This window comes from Paramormyrops kingsleyae, chromosome 3 (assembly GCF_048594095.1).
Source record: "Paramormyrops kingsleyae isolate MSU_618 chromosome 3, PKINGS_0.4, whole genome shotgun sequence".
Classification (NCBI taxonomy): domain Eukaryota; kingdom Metazoa; phylum Chordata; class Actinopteri; order Osteoglossiformes; family Mormyridae; genus Paramormyrops; species Paramormyrops kingsleyae.
The window spans coordinates 15,261,276-15,277,963 of record NC_132799.1 but is presented as its reverse complement, the minus strand read 5'-3'; the positions used below and the strand labels follow the sequence as shown (position 1 = coordinate 15,277,963).

At 45.8% G+C, this 16,688-nt stretch overlaps 2 protein-coding genes across 4 annotated transcripts; one reads left to right on the top strand and one right to left on the bottom strand.

The window, feature by feature from the left end:
• Positions 1-9,826: 9,826 nt before the first annotated feature.
• On the top strand, positions 9,827-12,257 carry prop1 (PROP paired-like homeobox 1). The gene is made up of 3 exons (XM_023804362.1): positions 9,827-9,914; positions 10,801-11,030; positions 11,645-12,257. The coding sequence occupies exons 1-3, from the start codon at positions 9,827-9,829 to the stop codon at positions 12,026-12,028; spliced, it is 702 nt and encodes a 233-aa protein (XP_023660130.1). The 3' UTR covers positions 12,029-12,257.
• Positions 12,258-12,340: 83 nt separating this feature from the next.
• mcfd2 (multiple coagulation factor deficiency 2, ER cargo receptor complex subunit) lies at positions 12,341-15,510 on the bottom strand. 3 transcript variants are annotated; one of them, XM_023804311.2, is made up of 4 exons: positions 15,355-15,510; positions 14,604-14,758; positions 14,116-14,275; positions 12,341-13,855 (listed from the first exon to the last, which is right to left on the bottom strand). In XM_023804311.2, the coding sequence occupies exons 2-4, from the start codon at positions 14,741-14,743 to the stop codon at positions 13,724-13,726; spliced, it is 432 nt and encodes a 143-aa protein (XP_023660079.1). In that variant the 5' UTR covers positions 14,744-14,758; positions 15,355-15,510; the 3' UTR covers positions 12,341-13,723. The 3 variants fall into 3 exon arrangements, with proteins under 3 accessions (XP_023660079.1, XP_023660080.1, XP_023660081.1); XM_023804312.2 differs by lacking the exon at positions 15,355-15,510 and adding an exon at positions 15,146-15,348; XM_023804313.2 differs by lacking the exon at positions 15,355-15,510 and adding an exon at positions 15,210-15,348.
• Between the last annotated feature and the right edge of the window lie 1,178 nt (positions 15,511-16,688).

Here is a 16,688-nt window from a genome sequence, read left to right as displayed (position 1 = left end):
GGGGTGTGGGCAGTGGGGGGGGGGGGGAGGGGGGATTAAAGCAGGGACCCAGAGAGCGCTGAAAAGGAGCCTTGTCGGATAACACCAGGCCGAACGAAAATGGAGAACAATCCGTGTGTCAGACACGTTTCCACCTCGGTCGCGGTGTCGAGGCCCTCGCAGCTCTCCACGCAGTTATGCTCTTATTAGGGCAACTGCAGCAGCAGGAGCAAAAATTGTTACTCCAGCATCGTTAAAAAAAAATAAATTAAAAAAAAAAGCAAAGCAGTGTAATGTTGGCTCTCCTCCCTGTAGAGCTCGGCCCCCCTTCCCCCCTTCCCCCCCCCCTTCCCCAGTTCCCTGGCAGGCAGAGGCTCCCTGGCACCAAGCTGCACGGAGCTAAGAATGGAGCACTCAGCCGGCTCACGCAATGCGGTCTGCACAAATTTCCTGCAATAAAAGCCTGATTGGGAAGACACCCATTAAAAGTGTGAGGGAAGAGTGGCAAGCTTTCTAGCCAGAGCTGCTAAGGAACGGGGGTGGCTGGGGGGGGGTTGCTTAACCCTACGGTGACAGCTGTGTACCCCTGCCCACTTCTCGCCAGAATGTTCCACCACTCCTCCTTTGATTGGGTCTCACTGCCGTCTCTGCTCATGTAGAGCTCTGTGGCTCCCCACGTCCTCCCCGTCCGACCCGTTTCCCAATTCACTCCCCGTTTTTATATTGCGATTCCGCAGGCCTATTTTCTCCTGCACCCTGCCCGGAGTGGCGTGTTTTTGCCTGGGGATGACATCATGGCCCCTGTGGAGAAGCACTCCGAGTTTTGGTGGCCTGGCTTGGATTTCGCGGGTCGAGGGTGAGCTTGAAGACGGAGCGACCGGGCCTAGATCCGGCCCCGTGCTGGGAGAGCGCTCGCGGCTCCACTCCTGATATTAGCTATCCTCCTCTTTTGGCCCAATGCTGCTAAAAAGAGGCTGAATAGGTGTTTTATGTGAGAACACAAAGTTAAGCAGTTGGATGGCTACATATCTGACAGGGCAGGGTTTTGGTGTAAGCAACCAGCAACCCATTCGAGGTCATGGTAAACATGGCGATATGGTTAGTGATTTAATCAGAGCTCACGTTGCACAATATGGAAGAGTTTAGGTCAGTTATTACAACCTGTTTGTGTTTAAGTAAACCTTTGGGAGATTCTAGAATCTTTAAAAAAGAACAAGGTCTTGTTTTTCAAAATTTTACATTTAACGAAGCTTCAAGACATTACATTTCAAGGTTTTACAGAACTAAGGCACTTCAAGAAATCAGTTCTGTATCTATTTAACTAGAGCGTTTGTAATTCCTTATTTCCAGTGATTTTGTCATTGAAAAAACATCAAACTATCTTTGCTGAGAAGGTCTATGTTTGGAAGAATGTGGCTGTCTAGGGGGCTTCTGCCAGGTCTCACATTAAATGAGAACCCACTAAATGTCTTCCAACAATAAGTGAGAAATGGAAACTTCCTAACCAATTTAGATATCAATTTCATAGTACTGTAAACAGAAAAACGAAAGGAAGCAGATCTGGCATGGTCTGTTACTGAGTGAATAAGAATCTGATCCTCTTTCCCAAATATGGTCAGGTTGTTCCAGTGTGACCCAAAGCTTCTCAAAGGTATTATAGGAACGCCTCATTTCTGGTAAATTTTTACTGAGCTTCTGGAAGCCACGGCTGGGAGTGGGTAATCAGAGAGACTTCAGAGAAAATGGACCCGTGGGTGTAGCAGGAAGTTGACGGAATGTGTGACATCATTCCCAGGTCGCATTCGGAGGCTGCTTGTCATCATACCTCATATTTTTGAACTGCTGCTCAGACATCCGTCATCAGTCCATTTCTGGGTCGAGTGGAGTCATCTTGCCAATAAAAAAAAAAGTGTTCTGTAGTTGGATTGGATGTCCCTAGAGGAGAGGCAGGAAGTGGGGGGCGGCAGAACAGATGGGGGAGGGGGAATTGGAGGGGATTTTAGGCTCTGAGAGGTTAATACAAGGCAGCCAAAAAGATAGCAGTGGGGAGAGGAGAACAGGATGGAGCGAGAGAGGGGAGGGGAGACAGAGGGGCGTGCAAAAGTGGCACCTCCCCCCCCCCCCCCCATATCAGGTTGTCCCGTTTGGCCCATTTCAATCACACAAGCTTCATAGCCCAGCCTGCAGGCGTCTCCACATTTCTGATCTGTTTTCACTAGACATAAACTGTGCCGCAGGTGTAAATATCAGCCGCCGGCTCACCATTCTTTATTTTCTGTTGTCAGAAAAGGGAATTTGTGACTGCTAGACATGGCCATGTGATGAAGATCGGTAGGCGTCAGTGCCTGCTAACCTCCCGCCTTTGCTCGTTCTCACATATAGCATCTCCCGCCCTCTCTCTCTTTATCTCTCTCTTTTTCAAAGGGTGCTCTTATGCACCGCATCGAACTATTACCGTCACCGTAGTTACGTGAGCCATATGCTGAAGTCCTTGATTTCATCACAAAACTTCCCGTTGTTTGCAGCCATAACACGGACCTTCATATAGTTGCCGAGCAGAAATGCACCTCAGATATGCAGCGAGTACTTTCCACGATGCGAGGGAGGCACTAAGAGTGCCCGTCATCTTGTGTGTTCGCTGATGACGTGCAAATGGGCTTTTCCGCTCTCTTGTTTGCTGTTTTCCATCCTTGCAAATGCTGCCATCAGCTTGATGCTCCATGTGGCACCATAACGACACGTTGTGTGCAAAACCCGTGTCTGTTCATCTGGCCCTGAATACGTTTTGGCCCGTGTGGTTTTCAGCCCTTTGGAACGCTTCTTGATGAGACTCTGGAGAGCATTAGGAAGATGGCTATTGTTGGTGTTTCTTCATACCAACAGCAGTACCCTAGAAAAGTGACTTGTTCTAGGAGAGAATGTCTAATATTCTGATCTTTCATTTTCTAGTGCCTACAGCTCTTCCCTGTCAGAGTCCTTTTGTCAGTTATAATTTTTCCTGATGTCTTCACCTTCTGAGAAGCTATATCCCTCATGGGCATTAGTCTGTGTTTTTCCAAGACAGAGCAGGGACGTGTGTGTGTGTGTGTGTGTGTGTGTGTCTGTCAGGAATGTGTCTGACTTCCTGCTTCAGGGCCTCGTTGGTCACCTTCCTGTGTGCCTGCAATGCACCTTGGGATACCTCTGACTCGGAATAGTGCAGATTAGCTTGATCTTGTTTTGGTTCAGCTGGGATACCTTACTGGTGGAGCCAGAAGCAAGTTCAGCCAAATTCGCGAGTTACTTGGGATTAGGGGACAAAACAACTTAAGTTTACCCTTTTTTCATGGTTCCAAACGCTTTAGTTATCTATAAAATATGATTCAAATTAACCCCTGGTATAAAATAACTAAACTCATAAAAACTAAACAAGACGCAACCACACCAGCCCATTTTCAAGAGGAAACTATTCACCCCCGGTGCTTGGTCACTGGAACGCACCCCCCCCGTTTCGGGCTGGCCCATGTGCATGATGAGATCGCTCGATTTTTAAACAGGCGCATGCACGCATATGCTGGCGCAAGCAAATGTGTCACCCGCAGCGAGGGAGATGAGAGGAAGTGTGTACCAAAGGCCAGGCGGGTGTAAGAATTAGCAGGTACATTTCTGTCAGAGGGATAGTCAGAGTGAGATGAGAGGGGCCTTTTTCTGGTGGGGGCCATGGGGTTTGTCCGACTGAGTCTGGGGGTGGGGTGGTCTGGGGGGGGACCCTGTTCCTGTCACAGCAGGAACATCTGGCTGCGTCTCTCACCCAGAGGAGCCCTCCCCCCCCCCCCCCCACCCAAGGAGCTCTGCTCCACAGCTGCGTCGGCAGGGCCTCGCACTGTGCAAGCGCTGCATAATATACAAAATGCGCCGCCCCCCCGACAAGAAAACCCATCACCGGAGAGCACACATATAGGAGAAAGCCTCCCCCCAAGCAGAGCGGCCCAGTGAGAGCCAAAACATCTCAAAAAAGCAGCATGTGTCTGAAGCCCAGCGTACCCCACTGGAGTGCTGGCCGGTTAGAAGAGACGACGTCCTAAATATCCCACGTAAATTCAGCTGTCGGCCACCTTATTGTGGGGATGCAGTGCTGCAATGCCCCGGGTGTATAAAAGAACTGTAACATACTATCTGTGTGTGGTAGAGCTCTTTGCAGTGAGTCTCTAATAGGATACTATTTCAGAGCGAGTCACCCCGCCAGCTCTCTTCCAGCTGTCCGGAGTGTGTAGGAGCCGGGGGCAGGGAGAATGGAAGGTGCTGAGATTGACAGTCACCCAACCCCCACCCTCCCCCCGCCCTCCCCACTACCCCTTTTGGAACCCCCTGTGAAAAGCTCTGCCAGCCTTAGTGTTTAGTGCCGGCAGGGCAGCTGTGTCAAAGACCCCCGCGCTTGAGGCCTGGGGGGCAGAGGGTGGGAATGCATTTTGGGATTTGTGGCTACATCAGACACTTTCAAGTAATGTGTTAGCAACTTCAAAAAAATCTTTCTTTGTCATAATAATACTTCGGTGAAACTCACTGATAAAGGATACATTTAGCCAAGCCACCTCCCTGTGTCCAATGAGATCAATTGAGACTCGCCGTAAGGAAATTAAAATATGCCGCTGAGTGTAGAAATGGACGAGGGGATTTCTTTTTCTGTCACTGGAAGGTAGAGGTGCATGATCTTTGCAGTGCACTTCACATGGGACACAGCTGGGGGATTCTTCCTGGGCAGCTGGAAAACTGGATCCATCCTTAGGCCTGGGAGACACCAAAACGGCCCCATTTGGTTATTCATGCACCCGCTGTATGCTAGGCTAATGTGCCAGCATTCCTGGGAGAAGGCACATATCTCCAGGGAGACAGTAGGGAGTGGCCTGGAAAATCTGCAGCTTTGTGGGCATTGTCTCATTTCCCAGAGTGCTTCACACTCGGAGGCACTAAGATGCAGTGTTGGGGAGTAGCTAACTTCAATTAGCGATGCTACTCCCCAACACTGCATTTTAGTGCCTCCGAGTTACTTTTAAATGCTGTCGCTTTTCCAGTAACGTTTTTTTTTTTTGTACAAATAGCGATGTAGTGTGGCAAAACGCTATATCGTTAAAAAATACTACAGGTCGTCGATGACTTACGACCTATGTGACTTACAACTGATTGACTTTACGACGTTCCGACACCCCAGATATGTGGCAGCGACTGGGCCTTGTCTGGCAGCGCCGGCGTTGCCCAGCGTGAGTGTATGACAGTTTATGTCCCGACTGCAGGCCATGCTAGAATCCCCGCGAGAGAATGGTGATAAAAATCACCAAACAATATGACTTAAAGATGGTATATTTTATTATACAGTGTACCATACAGATGACAATTTTGACATATAAAATAAAGGGCCGACATGACATTCGGAACAGGCCGCAGTTGTAAGCTGATTTTTGTTTTATAATGTCCTTGTGATTAATACTTCAATAACAACCTGTATTTTTCTCTCTTTACAAAAATGTACCAAGTGTTTCTGACGTGTGTTTTTTGCTTGAATACTCTGAGGATGCATGTTAAAGGGTTGAAAAATACTTCATGGCAAACAATATTTTCGACATTTTCATTAAAATGCGTAGGATCACTTCGGTTCTTGGACAGATTATCGAAGTCTTTTTCGTTGTTGTACCCTAATTTTCACACAGGAATTGGGAAGTACTCTTGGTTTATACCAAACAAACTTTTTTGAAACATTGTGATTTGACATTACATTGTTTAAAAAATATATAGATTATTGTAATATTTTCATATTACTTTTAACATCATATTTCACATTTTAAAAAATTAATTTAATTAATAAGAGTATCCTACAACACAAATATTAAGTACTACCGGTTGAAATAGCTTCGATGTCTTTAGCTACTTTTTCCCTGTAGCTTGTAGTGTAGTTAACTACTATATTAAAATTGTAGCTTGGCTGTAGCTTAGCCACTTTAAATCATAAGTAGCTTGTAGCTTGAAAAGCTACCGTTTAAAAGTAGGTTCCCCAACGCTGCTAAAATGGCTTCCTGTTCCCAAGAGGCTCACATCCGATCTGTCAACAGGAACAATCTCAGATCATTGACTTGCTTCTAGCAACATCCATACCGTAATACACCCGGTCATGGGCTTCCTGTCGATGCACGTCTTTCAGTCCTCTGTAGTCATTAGCTGAGGGACTCACAGGAAATGAACACCCTCAAGTGCTGGAGAGCACCCTAGGCACCCCTTTGCGGCCATCTCTGTGAGGAAGGCTGCATGAGAGGAGGAAGACAAAGAAAAAGAGCTGATAAAGAGAGAAAGTGGGCGAGGGAGGGAGGCATGTACTGGCATGCCCTCGGGTTGGTTTTCACAGGCAGCTGTTGGCAGAGTCCTGGCTGCAGAATGTAAGGCTGTCTGGATGCCTTTTTGGCAGGAGCGTCTCAGGGGCATGGATACCCTGGCAGATTCAGGGGGCCCAGCCTAGACAGGGGCCCTCGAATGCGTAAAATTATATGTTAAATTGGGTGGGGAGTAGCCAAGGTGACATTTTGTCAGGGGGCCCAGAATTTCTAGTTACGCCCCTGCTCCTTGGGCAATGTGACTGGACCAGGTCCTGACCAGCTTAATTGAAGCTGATAACAGCATATCAGGAGGAATCTTAAACTGTAACCTATCCTGTACCAGATGAACTGATTCATTCTTGAATCGGTCCTTTGTTCATCTTTGGGGATTTTTTTTTCCCGTAATATCAACTGCTTCATGAAGGATAGTAAACATTTACTTCGAGATTACAGGCATTAGAGCAGACATTTGTGTTATTGTGTTTTGTGTTACCTTTTTATTAGTTCTTCTAGAGCTACAGGCGACTTGTTCAGAGTTTGCAGATGCGATGCTTGTTTTAATATCTGTGCCGGCCTTTCGGAGCCTGCACACCCTCCATCGGGATCTGCTCTGAGATGCTGCCTTCGCCGAGGTCAGCAAAACCGACGCGGCTAAAGTCTGCTGCCACCCTCTGAATATCTATACTGTCTCCACACGCTCGGCTCTGCTGTGTCCGCCGATCGCCGGCGGCGTATAGAGGTGTGAGGTCTGTGTAGATGAGTGAATGTGACTGCGAGAGATGGAAGGACAGAAGCAGAGAAGGGGGGAGGAGAGCTCTCTCTCTCTCCCTCTCTCCCTCTCTCAGGCGGGACAGAGTGGAGTTAGGTTACATTCTTTCCATTGGGGCTGTGGGGCTGCCAGGCAGGTCACTCCCAGTTCAGTCTTGGGCAGGAATATGGCCCCTCCATTTTGCTATTTATTTGTTGTACTGATCTCTTTGCATGACTTGCATGTGAGTTAACGTATATTACTGCAAATATATACTACTGTGTGCAGGACTGGGTCCTTGTGTATTATCGTGTATCTGTGTGTAGCAGCTTTAGTCTGTGTTTCTGCCTCAGAAATCCGCTCTCTGTACATTTGGTTATGTTTGTCAGTGTGTGTATATTTGGCTGTTTTTTATGACCAGCTGTGTCTGTTAAAGGCACTTGATGGACAGCCCGGGAGGGGATGTGTATTTTCATTCCCCCACATCGCTGCCGATGATGTCGAAAACGCTCCGGAACCTTAAGGCCAGCATGTTCCCCCTGGATGTGGCCGGTTCGGATCCTGTGGCTTTGGCTGTGGCCGCATGGGCAGTACCTCCTCCCTTCAGTGCACGCTCTGGGCCCCAGTACAGATTCCGCAGCTTGCTGGAAATTCCCAGAGAGCCGGGGGCACGGCAACTGCTCCCCCCTCCCTCCTCCCGCCTCCCAGGGTGAAGGGAGGTTCAGCCTGTCCCCGCAGACTCAGGAAGGCAGCAGATCTACTGACCATGCGCTGTTACCCAAGGCATCGAAGCGGCAAAGCCAGTGTGGGACATGACTGCCTGGACACTTTCCTCTCCAGACCGTGAATACCATATCCTCTTAGAGCCCCCCCCCCAGCACTCATTACCTGCTGCTAGGCTCAGAAGATGGCTTCAAACCATTAATGCCATTCAACAGTCAGCCAAAGGGTTCACCTGCTCCATATGGGCCATACGCATACAGGGAAGGGGTTAGATGATTGAGAATGTGCCTGAACAACGTAGCCATGCCATCAATATTCTTCTCCTATGGGAATGACTGGGGTTCTTTAGATTCCATCTCTCTCTTCCTCCTTTAGTCTTTCTCCATCTTTTTCCTACTTTATTTTCTGAGCCCAAGTGCCATTCCTTAAATTCATGTCCATCCTGAAAAAGAACAGCTTTGAGTGTTTGAGTGTGAGCCAAAGAACGCCGGTAGACAACGTGTGCAGGTACCACAAAGCAGCCTGACCCATCCTCCCCAGCCCTTGCCTTCCTGGAGGACCCAGGTGTGCCCTAAATCAGCTTCTCTTGCTGGACGCCTGCCTGGATGGAAGTCTGCGTAGTGCTGGACTCCGGCAAGGTTTTCCATCCCAACACCGTCACGAGTGGCTCTCGGCAAAGAGAGGAAAAACTGCACCTGACTCCTTTCCCCCCCGTCTTCCAGGACCTACGAGACGGCAGCTTGTGCATGGGGGTGGGGGCTTGCCTGAGGTGACTCCCGGACCCGATGGGAGGCTGAGCCGAGGTCGTCCACGGCGATCTCCAAGGCCCTGCCGAATTCCCCAGTAAACCTCCATCTGGAGGGAGGAGCAGGACATACTGATACTTTAATTAAACCGCTAGTTGGAAAACATCCCTCACTTCACTACCATCTGATTATTAAATCCCTACGAAACACAGCCAGCCAAATATTCCCTTTCGTTTGCTCTCTTTGGTGTCTAAAACTTACCTTATGACAAATGACCCTTAAGTAAAAATATACAATCTGCTTCTTTTCATCTGGTCTTGTAATCTCACCCGGTCCCAGGTTTTAATAAGATGCCTGGGTTAATATTTGTGACAATATGCATTTAGTTGTTGGTCTGAATTAGTTTAGGATTACTGTCGTCAGAAATATCAATTCTGGGGTAAGTTATTTTTTTCCATGTATATTCGCCTTGTCTTTTTATGATTTAAAAAGTTAGTTTTCCTGACTCCACCAGATTCACACACGAGGAGCACAAATCTTACTGAAAAAGGTTTAAGGTAACACAGAAACCGTTTACTGGAGGACAGCTGTTCCCCTCCTCATGAACTCATGTTCTATGAGCGTGGTTTCCATCTGTATTTATTAACACAACAAGTCTAAACTTTCTACATAAAAGAAATCTACAGCACCTCAAAACGGGCAAGGAGGGGAGGGTTGCGTGCCGCAATGCTACGTAATATGTCGCCCTCTGGTGTCTATTGCAGTCACTGCCGAAGAAGAGACCAATTTGTATCCCAGCTTTCATCTGAAAACGCCGTCAAACTTGTCAATGTGGTTTGTCATTTATGATTAGGAAAAATATCTGTCCTTAATATTTTCCCCCGAAGCACTATATTAACAGATATTAATAACCTGTGTTTACAGTTTGAAAGGATAAAAGGTATTTATGAGCAATGAGAGCCCGTATTCCCTCCGAGCACCCTGGGCCAAAGCCTTGATAAAATGCAATACATCACGATGAAAAATTAAATTCATACTTTGCATTTTACTTTGCATATTACTTTGCTTAACTGGATGTTTAGGGTCAAAATTTAATGCTATTGCTGATATAATTTTACTTTTACAAACAACATATTGCTGCCAAAACGCCCAACCCTCCCCCTTTGACGTAAGGCTCAGGTGAAAGGGGATGCTGTTGTCAAATGATGTAGCGATGGACCCCAGTAGGACAAAACTACAGGCAAGAGGAGCCGGCAGGTCACCAAAGAGCGAATTATTTTGCTGTCCAAATGGCCCGAAGATCGCAGGCAGCAGGGGGGAGAACCGACTCGTACCCCGATCTGTACCCCGAAATAGCCGCCGTCAGCTCCAGTGCAGGTGAGTGCGCCAGTGCACTGCAATTTGTTAATGATGCACTAAGAAAACGTACTATTGGACATCCCTGAGTGTGTTCATTAAAATAATTCACTGTGCAATCTATATTGCGCAGTGTATTGAATACACGATTGTGATGTAAATGTATTATCGACCGCTTTTGCTCAACAAATAAATCGATTTAGTTATTGAGGTTTGAGAGCTGATTGGACTCTCTTAATTAGAAGCTTAGTCATTTAACCGTCTCATATAACTTAAGCGACTGGCAAACTGGTCACATAAATCATTATGCCTACCCAGTTTAGGCATTGCTACTTTTTCCGATTAACGGTCATATAGCCTATCTTTAATGATTTTACAATGATTTTACCAGAGTCGTGTGAGATTTTGACTTGCCTGCTCTCTCGCAAAAGGCAATTAACGACTCACCCATTTTAATAAATTAGTCACTTTGTTTGCCATTGTTAGTGCTATTTGTGCGCAGTTCCTCAGGCTCTGGTGTCCAGTTCTCACGATATTGAATTGAGGCCCTAAATCCAGGTGGTTATTTGGTTCCACATCGTCTGTGAGGCGAACAAACTCTGTCTAATCCCGTGGTATCAGGTTATGAATAAACCTTTTTAAGCGAATTGCACGTGTGCTTAGTATACAAGGGATGTGACAAGAGAATTCACACCAATGGTTTATCAGTATTCATCCGGTGGACAACAGGGGTCTGCTCCCTGTCACTTTCTGGTTGGAGGATACTTAAGAGAAATCAGCTAGAAAATGTAATTAGACGTGTATGTGTAGCCTGATTTTTCAAAGCCTTGTACAAAACTGCGGCATACATTTTCTTTTTTTTGTCACACATTCACCTGATTGGGTTAGCATTTTTCATCCACTCCAGATGTTGACAGCAGCTCCACCGAGAAACTTACAGCTAACGACGCGGACGACGCCTTCCAGGCGCACTCGACGGGACACTACGCGTCCCCTGCACGCCGGCGCCACCGCACCACCTTCAGCCATGAACAGCTGGAGCACCTGGAGGTGGCCTTCGGCCAGAACCACTACCCCGACATCTACTGTCGTGAAGAACTAGCCCGGGTCACCAAGTTGAACGAGGCGCGCATACAGGTGGGAACCGGCTCCCTGGTAACGAGCGCTAACGCGATCATTCAACATTAAACCGCCTGTTTCAGGAGTGGTGCTCAATTAACTAAGGAGCGTTGTGCAAACCAAATTTGTCGGTAGGCGCCATTTCAAAACCACACACAAGACATAAAAGATACGCATGCACAGATATTAATGTTCTTGAAACTTTATGCATATATTATGCATTCAAACACGTTCCAGTTAACTTTGTTCACTGCCAGATCACGGGATTATAGGAACGATGAGGGATGGGGGAGGGGATTAAGAGATGTGATCTGATGGGGGAAGCTCGTTCATTGGCCAGATTACCCTGACTTTGAGTTTACTGCAGTTTAATGACGTGGTGTTCGCAGTCAGTATATTGACGTTATTGGTTGACTGAATAATTAATTTATACATTACATTTCATTTTTACAGAGTATCGGGTAGGGACGTGCCTACCTAAATTTGTACAAGGCCACTGGCTTTATAGGCTTGTTTATTATTTCTTTAAAAAATTGCTTTGTATTAAATTAGCTCTTTGACTTTTTACGCGTTATGGGAAAGCACCACAGCACGTTTTAGATGTCTGTTTCTTTGAAACCCATCTCCTATAGGTGTGGTTTCAGAATCGGCGTGCCAAGAAGAGAAAGCAGGAGCGAGCGTCCCAGAAGGCTTCTGCAGCAGGGTCTTTGCCGGCCCGTGGCAGTCTGGTGGGTGGGAGGTGTCTCTCAATGAACGGGGCAGAACGACAGTACCAGTACCACCGCTCCCTGGCCCACGTGCCTCATTTCCCAGCTGTGTTGGGGTCCAGCAGCTACCCTCATCCCTCCCCCACTACACAGTTTCCCTGCACCTCCGCTTCTCAGCCTCCAACCTGCCCGCATGAGGACTGGTACAAGCAACTGCGCCACATGGGCGCCCCCCCTCCCAGTCTCCCCAGCCCCATGTTCTCTCTGGCCTCTATGCCTGGGCTGGATCCCGTCCCTCACTGGAGCTAAGTCTGTCTGGTGGTCTCATAGGCCGCAGGCTGAGTGTATGTGACCTTGGCAATGACTGAGACCGTCCGCAGAATTCAGAGCTTCTTCAGCTTCCCTCTGCTCAGTCCTTCAAGGCTGTGCCCTGTTCTCTGCTTGTGAGATCTGACTGATATCTAAACATTCCAGTGTAGTTTATTTTACCATAGAGGCCTCTGATTTTAAAGAAAACCGCAGTACACCAGTCTTGATGATGTAGAGAAAAACATCAGTTATATACAGTATACGACAGATTTTTTTAATGGAATACCTCAATCATGGGCAAGAGACTGAAAATGATGTTGTCGTTACACTCTTTATTTTATTTCTTCTGTATTTTGCCATTTGCGCTTGCTAAAAATAACATAGATGTATTTGACAAAATAAATTTATAATAATTCTCCTTGGAAGTCCATACAGGACTGAAAACACTTGGTGAACAGTTCCTTTTCAGGGTGAAGAACATACGTCACGTCAGACCAATGTGGACTGTAATGCGTCTGGGACTTTTGAGGTACTGTATTTAAGGTCCATTAAAATGCAGGTGATTTAAAAAGCACCATGAATTATGATAGATGACACAGATTATATGATAGCTGACCTTTTATTGCAACTGTGATTTACACAAAACACTGACATTTCCTACATACAATGTCACATTTCAGTTTACAGTTTATAGTTTTTTAATGTAGCCCAGTTTCACTGTGAAATCAGAAAAAAATGAAACTACCTGAAAATATATTTACTGTAACAAACTGTTTTGGTTATACTGTAGAAAACTATTTTTTTTTTTTTTTTTACAAATGACAGAATTATTCTCGAAGGCTTATTGCATGAACAGCAACATTGATATGTGTAGTTTACACCATAACTGGTACTCAAATGCAACATCATGCGTCTATTTTAAAACACAGTGGTCCTGCTTTCCATGTCAAGTTAACCCAGTTATGCGACAAAGTACGACGCACCAAGCTGACCGTCTCGTTTCGCATTGTCACAGCGATTGCAGAGAAGCATTTAAAAATATAAATAACTCCCCATATATTGTCACCACTTAAGTGCCAAAAACCGCCACTGAACTGTAATGGTTAGTATAGTACACTGCCATCTAGTGGCAAGAATGTGTAGCTGAGTCCTGTTCCGCAGTTGACAGCCGGACGGAACACGCAGCAAACACGCCATATCTGATCGCAGGTCCTTTAACATATATCTGATCTTACTAGTAAAACTTGGTGGTCATGATTGTTAAATTTCACAACGGTCCTAGTTAAGATCGGCATATGCAACACGTCTTCCACATTTTCCTGCCAGTATTGTTCAGCGTATGCTAACGACTATACAGATGGCGACAAGTCCTGCGATAACACAGTATAAATGCCAACACCCCCTAAATTCACAGACTTGCTATCGCAAAACAGTTTCATTAACACCAGTATTTCAATAAATTGTTACAGCACTTTATTGCACAAAGACGACATGTTTGGCAGTATACTAGATTAAGTGAATGTTTCTGCTGGTATTTCAGCTAGCGCAAACCACTGAATCAAACTGCACTAGCTCCTATGGATTAACTGCAAAAATTAAGTTGCATTAACTTGCTGCCTTTCCGAGATTTCAAAATGCAAGGCTGCTGTGCATTGGAACAAATTTCACCACTCGATCGCCGCCTCCACCAACTTGTTACTCCAGGGATTTTGCAAACTCCGCATAGTCGATGTAGCCATCGTTGTTTTTATCGTCATCTCTAAGAACGTCGTCTATTAAACTGATGAGATCTTCCTCTTTCATCGGCTGACTGTTTGCTCCTCTCTCCTAAGAATTACAGAAAATTGTCATTAAAATGGAATTTAAATGGCTACTGACAGAAATGTTAAGAAACGAAACCAAAAGAAATCCAAATCATTGCCGCACTTTTATCATACTACAGGAAACCCGCTTAGTTTACTTTAGCTCCCTTTCAGGTTACCTTAGTGAACCTGTAACCCAGCTCTGTGTATTATGCATGCATGTAAAGACACCAGGGTGATATCCATGCAGCACGTGCACTCATGCGCGATAGAGGGATGCCACACCTCCTTGTGCACGTGCGAGATCGCGGTCGCCAGCTCCAATCCGTCAAGTAGGTTGTTGCCGTCGTAATCGTGCATCTTGAAGTAATGCAGCTGCAGCTCCTGAGGCGTCATGTCCGACTCTGGCTTTTCTATGACGCCTTCCAGGTGCTCCATGATGTGACTAATGAAGAGAGAAGATAGGATAGCAACCCGCGGTCATCACTAAAGCACCGATACATCAAGACATTATGACGGCTCAGAGGCCACTCATGCAGTCACACGGCTCTGTGCCCACAGCTGTCATATTAGAATGTCATGCGCATCTGGACCATGTAACACCCAGTGACATTTGGAGTTTAGGCATCAGTGAGGGAGAAACTGTGTTATAACATGCACGCCCAGCAACACTAAGTGAACGGGCATTTCTAGTGCACACGCTTAAAATTACAACTAGAAGCCACAAATGTCAAAGTCTTTACCCAGGCCAAGGACACATACATGATACTCACTCTTTATCCTGGACCATATTCTTGTCTAGCCGGTGACCCTCTGTGATCTCTTGGTGGGCGTAAGTTGACAATAAAAAAGCAAAGAACAGCAGAAAGCCCAAAGCTGCCCTCGGGGTTCTGCTCTCTCTCCAAAGAATCATGGTGGGGTTTCACCACTAAGAACAAGAGCAACATTCACTTGCAATATGGATTATGGAACCACACGACCATATGCACGAGTCTCAGCTTTCTTGTGCAATTGAAATACGATTAAAGCATGTAAAACGTGGATGTGCATTATATCTATTTTTGCTACAATCATTTGTTTAATCAATTGTACTTTAAATCTTTTGAAAGACTTATAGAGGAGTTAGCGTGACATTCACGATGACAGTTAAATCATTCCCACATTTTGGGGAATTGCACACGTACATAAGTCAGTTGGCCAAAGTACACGACGCACCGTTCGCGGGTAAGAATGTAAAATACATTCTAGTTTCCATCAAAGGAAATGCCACTAAATATAAATATACTGGAGAGTGAATGGGGAGCCAAAGCCTTACCAGTCGATGTCCTGGTTATGAAGGTAATAACTAAATAAGATTTCGTGTCGGCTTTCTTACTAACCAGCTAGTGCAGAATCCAGCCAAGCCAGCAATGCCTAATATCCGTTCTGTTCTTTTTAAAAATTAATGTCGTAGCTTTATTAGAGGGCAGTTACCCCACAACACAATGCTCGCTCGATCTGCTCGATCAAACCTGTCATACTCACGTGATCTGAAGAAATATAGCCGAAAGTAAGAGTTGTGAGCAACCCTGAGCGTGAAAAGAAATTCTTGCTTCTTGTTTTTTTTCTGCCCCAGACTTTGTTTGATCCTCTATGTTTTCCGTAATGACGCGAAAGTACACGACGTCTGAATTCTGATTGGATCACACAGGTCAACGTCATGGTGTCGATGGGGGCTTCCGCGCTTTCTGTGTGAAATCCACGTCGGGACTCGGGTTGTTTCTTCGTCGTACCGTGGAGCTGAAGTGTTGGTTGGCTGTAATATCTGCAGAGGCTTGCCTGTTTGTCAGTTAACCAACAGTTTCTGTCATTGTTGGCCTTTCTAAACACCTGAACATCCGTTTAAATTGCTCTAGGTACATGCGTAAGCAGTTATATAAATATTTTGATACGATAGCAAGTCTGCTGAAGGTAAACACCACACAAGATCAGCTAGCGCCAACTGACCGATTCCTTTTAAGGGGTATTTTGCCATTAAATACGGCTACATACAATTTCCACATTATGACTCCTATTAGACACCCGTTTTGTATGGTAAATTAGTTGGCTGTAGATGGGAAACTTCTTGGCAGTGAGTACGTTATCAGTTAAAGCGTTGAGGAAAAATATAAAAGTGTAATAAACACCGTTGTGGTGAATTCATATGTTTTGTTAGTTACATGGATCCCGTCAACTATAGATATATGTTTAAGTCATATCGAAGGAACTGATAAGTAGTATAGACATACAGTATTAGATACTGAAGACCTAAATCTGGCACGTGATGTGAACACTTTATGTTAATTCGCCACCTCTACACACGGTGGTGCTGCTGCGCTTGTGTACGGTCAGCCCCAGTGAAAGGTGCTTTAATGAAATGTACCAAGAAGCAGGAGCCTCACTAGAGATTTACGAAAGGGGCGGCTAAGCTTTTATTAGGGGGTCTGATGGAAATGCCCCACGTTATTTAAACTACGTAGTGTACTTTTTTTTTTTTTGGGGGGGGGGGGGGGGGCAAATAACATTTTAGGGGGGGCTAAAGCCCCTCTAAATGGACTTAACAACGCCCCTGCCAAGAGGCCTTGGAATTTCCTGTTAAGCAAGAAATTACACAACTAATTGCACAGTTACCTCGGCCATTGCTTAAGTCCCATTGCTTAGTTAGTGACTGTTAGGGCTAATACAGCAGTGCTTTACTCATGTTAATACAGCAGTGCTTTACTCATGTTAATACAGCAGTGCTTTACTCATGTTAATACAGCAGTGCTTTACTCATGTCGAGCTGCATGAACCACCCTTGGTGATGTGTTGCTCGGCACTACTGTATATAACACTTTGAA